The sequence below is a fragment of the Sebastes umbrosus genome, chromosome 4 (assembly GCF_015220745.1).
Source record: "Sebastes umbrosus isolate fSebUmb1 chromosome 4, fSebUmb1.pri, whole genome shotgun sequence".
In the NCBI taxonomy this organism is placed as follows: Eukaryota; Metazoa; Chordata; class Actinopteri; order Perciformes; family Sebastidae; genus Sebastes; species Sebastes umbrosus.
In genome coordinates this window covers 32,507,746-32,514,481 of record NC_051272.1, presented here as the reverse complement: position 1 = coordinate 32,514,481, position 6,736 = coordinate 32,507,746, and the positions used below count along the sequence as shown (strand labels likewise).

The following is a 6,736-nucleotide window of genomic DNA, read 5'->3' as shown; positions in this document are numbered from 1 at the left end:
TACCAAGCACCGCCCACCAGCCGGAGCACAGCCAATAGGAACGCTATCTCTCTGAAATGACCTGTGATTGGTTTTGTAAAGCCTGAAAACAGAGCCACGAGGAGGTGCAGAAGTCTAGTTTTCTCTCAGAACACTTGAATTACAATATGCTGAAAGGTTATTATGGAATTTTTGCCCAATGATGCCAAAAATATACTAGCCTACTGCAGCGTTAAAAGGGCGGGAAACAGTAGAGCCTAATTTAAATGTTGGCCTTTGTTGAGATTGACTGGTTAGAACTGTACGGTCAACCTCTGTTGACCTTAAAAAATGGTCTTTTGTACAGATGGTAGTCCAGTTAATCTATTGCAAAAATATTTGGAACATTAGTCAGAGTCCCCCCTGAACTGAAAGCTTTGTTAATTAGGCTATGGTATGATAAGATAAGATAAGATAAGATAATATGAACCTTTATTAATCCCCGGAGGGAAATTCAAGTGTCAAAGCAGCAACATCAGCAAACAGAGTGAAACACAGGAGAGGTAAAGGTATACAAACATTATAAAAACAATAATAGAGATATAAAAGATACTGAGTGAATGGGTGAACATAGTGTATGCAGTCCGTCAATAAATAAATGTAATATGTGCATATGTGCAGTCTATAAAGTGGTATATAGGATGTATAGTGTAAGTAAGTGTAAAGTGCGCCAGTGGTTAGAGTCCAAGATGGTTGCAGATAGTGCATGTTTAAAGGTAGATAGTGCATGTTTAAACTTCTTAAAGTCCTCATAGTTCTCATATGGGGGTCAGCCTTGGTTGTGGAGCCTGATGGCTACCAGCATAAAGGACTGACCCAGGCGCTTTGTGTTGTGCCGAGGGGGGATGAGTGTGTGGCTGATATCATGTAATGCTAATCACGATGTACACAAGTAGGTTTTGTTAGTTGTATGGTGTCAAAGATCATATAGCATGGAGTTTGGTGAATTAATGCTCTTGAATGTTGGACACAGTTGCAATTATGTCAGCTCACCTGAGTTTATGTGTCTTAGAGGCTATAGCATTAACACTGGGATAGGTGGGTAACAAGTTCAACTGCTTACGTCACAGGCTCCTATGTCTAGTGCACGGCTGATACAGAAATGCTCTTGCATTGATATCAATGCTAAAATGTGCCTTCTGCAGTATACATGGAAAGAACTTTCCAGCTGCTGCCCTTTGAAAATGTCAAAGCCTGCTTGCTGTGCACGTCTAATACTTGCATGTTAGTTTAGTTTTTATTTGCGAATGAATCACCGTCTGCTGAGAGAGAAACAGAGAAAAAGACCAACTTCTGAGTTTATCCACTGAAAGCTCCAAACCCCTAATGTAAGCAGTAAGCCAGCTGTGCGCACTTGTAAAGTTGTTATAATCCTCCTTTGACCTATAAACAGGAAAATACATAATATAAAGCATCATGCTCACATCTACAAATAATACTGTCCATGTTGTCCTTGTAAGGCAATAAGTATCTGCCTGCAGCTTCTCAGCAGACAATTAAAGCACATTTAGTCCAATTTGATGCAACGTTATCCAATGAGCAGTCACCATCAGTTCCATATGGCGCTTAGGTTTGTGTATCAATCAGTATTTTCTATGTGTGATGTCATTTTTGTTTTTATAATGGCGTGCAAAAACAAGAATTGTGAAGGGAAGGGAATTATTTAGAATACATATCCTACAATATGTTGATTCTGTCGACCAGCCAGGCCCCCAAACCCCCTCTGATGACTGATAATTAGAACAGATGGACTTTGAATGAAAAGCATTTTCATATGACCTTTATGATGTCTTATGTTTGTCACTGTGGAGGTTCAGCTTTGGTCATTCACAGTTTGACTGTTGTTGTCCTATATTGATTTATGATGATAGTGAGTTGTTGAACTGGGTGGTGTTAAGGATAAGCTTTACACAGTGTTGTTGTATTTATTGCAGAGTGATCAATTGTTATCAATTATATTAGCTTTTTGTTTTCTCAAATTCCCCTACTTATAATTATTTAGAACAATGACCAAATAATACAATCTTGTCAATCTTTGCTCCACCTTTTTTCCCCAGAACCAGTTACCCTGAAGCCGCCAGAGAAACTAAAGTCTCACAGCAGCAAAATAAAGTACATGAACAGATCCATGAGAATAAATCAGTGTTACCCAACCTTTAAGGTTCCCTCTTCAACTGTAGTGTCTTGCAAAATGTATGGAATTTTACGATACATATATTTAACCTCTTTTACCCAACGGACCCGGTACCGGGTTGCTGTGGTGGTCTTTTTTTCTGAATAGTTTCTAAAAGACAAGGCCTTAACGCTACGAAAACAACACTCCAAGTGTATTTTGTCCAAAAAATGTTTGTTTGGAAATGATTTCAATATTTTAGTTACAAAATCAACGCACGAGAAATTGTATTTTTACTTTATAATATTTTTGAACTTTTTTATATTGAATGTACATACTTGACTTTGGATTTTTTTGTTATCTTATTTACATTGTTATTGATCTTATTTGTTATTATCTAAGTTTTACTTGATCATATTTCATTATTATAATAAAACTACTTCATTTGGATTCAAAATTATACAATGTAGTTGTTTTTTATTGATTTTCTACTGTGCACAATGGTAAAATGTGATGATGTACAGGGTAAATGTCATGGCCAAAGGCTCCATTGTGTGCACATAGCCTCCTGTAGTGGATATTAGTAGGATTTTAGAGCCAGATTCCCTTTGAGGAAGTAGAAAACCCATTTGGCACACTTTGGGTATCCAAGTGGTCAAACGGAGAGTCCTCCTGGTCCTATCCTTACTAAAACCTTTGTAGAATCTATGTGCTTTGTGTTATTTATATCTGCTTTGGCACAGTTGTAGTCAAGGAGTTGCTGAATGAATTCAGTGTCATCTCTGTGCATGGCATCTTTGCTATAATGGTGTTATCCACCCTCTAATCTAGATTTTTTTTTTTTTTTATGCATATAGACCTGGTAGTTGTGGAGCTATTCTTGATTTATTTTGGGTATGTCTGTCTAGGCGAACCACACCTCCCAACACCCTGGGGACTAAGAGGTTAAAGGTCGTTTTCTCAAAAGTTTTTTTCTTTTTCTCAGACTCTGAGCCAGAACTCTCACTTCATACATCCAGCTTTCCAGTTCCATTCCTACCTATATTCTGAAGGTTTTCATTCATAACCTGATTTATAGAACATTTTATTCATAAAAATAAAATGGATTTTTTTTATGGCTGTTGACAGTACTTTTTGATTTAAGAGTGATAAAAAGAGATATTCAAAATCCCCTCTGTACAAACCTTTGACTCTAATATGTCAACAAAATAAAACAAGAATTTTGAACCTATGGCTTTATCCAATGTTCAGATTTCTGTTCTGGAAATTTAGCAGATAATGCCTCATTTGCATATCTAAACATACATTTACAGAAAACTTGTAATGCAAAACAAGAATTGTCTCAGTATAAATACTCAACTGGGAAAGTGTCATGGCGATAACTATTAACCTATTCACTTGTAGTGTGAATGGGTTTGAATAGATTTGAGTCAATCTCAAAATCATCACATGGTCCCTTAGATTTATCCACTGGTATAGATAATTATCCTCAAAACTAGAATATACACATCATGAGAATCTACTGTTAAATAAAGCATGAAAACTAAACACATATGCTAGAAGCTTCTCAACTCTGTGACCATATATATATATATATATATATATATAGTACTTGGACCTAAACTAAAGATAAACTAAAGATTTATAATTCTACCAGACTAGCTTTACGAGAGAAAAAAACAAAACAAAACTGTCAGATGTGTCAGCCACATCTCTAAGGCTTTCATCAGCAGATAGAGAACTGGATCCACTGAGGTCATGTCCTTAGGATTGTTTTCTGGGAATGTGGAAAGTTTACAATCTACAAATGCTGATAAATAGTAGTTTTTTAGTTTAAGTTTCATTTTTATACCTTCAAATTCGATTGTTTTTAGGAAAATCTCTAAAGAGGGAGATACAGTTCATGGAAAATATAACTGAATCATTGAATAAAAATATGAATGAAAAAAATCGGAAATGTGAAATGTTGTTAACTTTTCAAACATTTCTTATGATAATAATAATAATTATACAAGGATATTGAGGACATGCATATAAAGCAGCTGTAGACCTGTAGTAGTCGTATCAGTAATAACATCTTGTCAGTCATCCATCATGGACTGTGTCCTCAGATCTTTGAGTATAAAGTGGTGTGGTGTGGGCCTGACACGAGTTAAAAGACATTGTTTAAGTTATTTTCCCTTTTATACACTTTGTTTTCATTTGAGCGAACCCCACAGCAACTCCCAGAGTGTTTGCTTGTTCTCTCTGTGTGAGCGACTCTCAGCGTCAGAGGTGGACGTGAGATTTCAAACAGCACATCAGTGCGTTTATGTATTGGGTGCCCGGAAATTTTTCCAAATAAACACAGCTTGATTCGACCTGGGTGGGCAGACTTATCAAGCGACTAATTCTATAAACAGATGAGGGAATAAGCCGGCACCTCATTGGCTGTTGAACATGAGGGAGTTTCAGAGCAATGAAATTTTAATTAATGTGGGTGGGCTGGGAACACCACCGACTGTTTATGATGGACAATTTATTTCCCAGTGCAAAGTCAACATAACACAGCAAAACGTACAACAATTATTAACATTTCCTGGGCCCCTCATGAGGCTGTGGAGTCAGTCAGAGGCGGAGAGGAGCTCCGGGAGCAGGCGAGACTTTCCCCGGGACGCACCGCAGCCTCCCCAGCGTCATGGCTCTCTACCACGGCCGTCTCGGAGTGCCCTCCTCGGCTCTGGGCCTCCCCGGACCGCCGCTCATCTACCTGTACGGAGGAGGAGACAGCGGAGGAGTCCTTCCTGCTGCCGCTCTGAGCTTCCTGCCGAGCCGCCACGAGCCTCCGCAGAAGCCGCCCTACAGCTACATCGCGCTCATCGCCATGGCCATCAAGAGCGCGCCGGAGCAGCGCGCGACGCTCAGCGGCATCTACCAGTTCATCATGGACCGGTTTCCTTTTTACCACGACAACAAGCAGGGCTGGCAGAACAGCATCAGACACAACCTGTCTCTCAACGAGTGCTTTATTAAAGTGGCCAGAGAGAAGGGCCGGCCGGGTAAAGGCAGCTACTGGACTCTGGACACCAAGTGTCTGGACATGTTTGAGAACGGGAACTATCGGCGGAGGAAGAGGAAGGCGAAGAGTCAGCAGGAGGCTCTGGACTCTAAAGGTGGAGGACACAAGCGCAGTAAGGGTCCTGGCACAACCAGGGACCCTCAGTCCTCTCTGAGACACCAGACTGGCTCGGGGACAGCAGAGACGGAGACGATGGAGACGCAACCGGACACCAAAGCGGTTCTTGTTGAGTTTAACCACGCTGGACAGTCGCAAACACCCGCCATACAGAGACTTAAAGTATCCCCCAACCAGGACGGTCTTGTCTCCACCGTGAGGAGTCAGCCGGAGACATGTCCAGCTCCGAGAGACGCTCCTCTGTGGATGGACAACCCAGGCGCGTCTCTGCGTCTGGAACCGGAGGAGAGGAGGTCTGCGTTCAGAGACAGAGGTCCTCTCTGCGCCGTCAGCTACGCAGGAAACACAAACTTGGCTACACTTGCGCACGACAGGCCGAAAGGAAACGTACCGAGCAGGGATAAGTCGAAAGGTTTCAGCATCGAGAGCATCTTGTCGAGAAGTGAAGACGAAAGACGCAGCAGCAGCAGCGTCCTCGGTTTGTCCGCGGAGACATGCGCAGAGCGCACGAGTCCCGCGCTCAGCTCGTCCGTGGTCCTCGGTGCCCGAGCGCATCACTTGTACCAGATGGGTTTCCCATTCTGCTCCTACCTGTCACTCTCCTACCCAGACAAAGTGCTGCATTTTAAATGAGTACAATTGAATGTATTTCACACGGATGAAAGTGTAAACTCTGTTAACTAGCTTTGCATGATGAGTTACTATGAGAACAGTTACTGTTTCAGGACCTCTGGCATCCTCATCATCTACAGTAATGTTCAGACAATGACAACGAGCAACACGAAGGCTTTTACATTCATTTTTACGCATGCGTAATTGTCAGTGTTTTTTTGTTTGTGGCTGCTCCCCAAAACTCTATGGCTGCGCAATTTAATGCTTGATACAACAAAAAGGGTAAAGTATATAAGGATTGTTGTCATTGTCATGTGACTATTTAGAGAAAGTTCATATATTTACAGTAATTCTCTTTTCATTCATTCATGATGATGAATGCGTAAATATGTTCAAGGCTGATATGTTATTCAGCAATTCAGTGAATGTCATGACTGGGCCTGTGTAGCTACAGTATCTTTGAACAATATGAGAATAAAGTTTAGTACTTAACAATATAATCAAATGCTATTTTACATCCCCTGCTCTATGAATTCCATGTGCAAAATAAAGTTTAGTTTGGTAAAATGACAGCATGATTTATTCAAAATTGTGAGAAATGCTGTTGGAAAATTGAAAAAAATCCCTTTTTGTGATTAAACGTTTATATATATATATATATATATATATATATATATGTATATATATAACAAAATGAAACAGATAACATACATAGTTCTGCAATAGACTGATGATGTTCATTGAGGATTCAACTGTAGAGGACTGAGCGTTGATCAGTTTTACTGTCCTGCATCCTAAATTTATTAAAAAATATATTA

The 6,736-nt window shown here is 40.2% G+C and overlaps 1 protein-coding gene across 1 annotated transcript; it reads left to right on the top strand.

The window, feature by feature from the left end:
- The first annotated feature begins 4,160 nt into the window (after positions 1-4,160).
- On the top strand, positions 4,161-6,518 carry foxl1 (forkhead box L1). The gene has a single exon (XM_037766063.1). It carries the CDS (start codon positions 4,809-4,811, stop codon positions 5,937-5,939), a length of 1,131 nt encoding a protein of 376 aa, XP_037621991.1. The 5' UTR covers positions 4,161-4,808; the 3' UTR covers positions 5,940-6,518.
- The last annotated feature ends 218 nt before the right edge of the window (positions 6,519-6,736 follow it).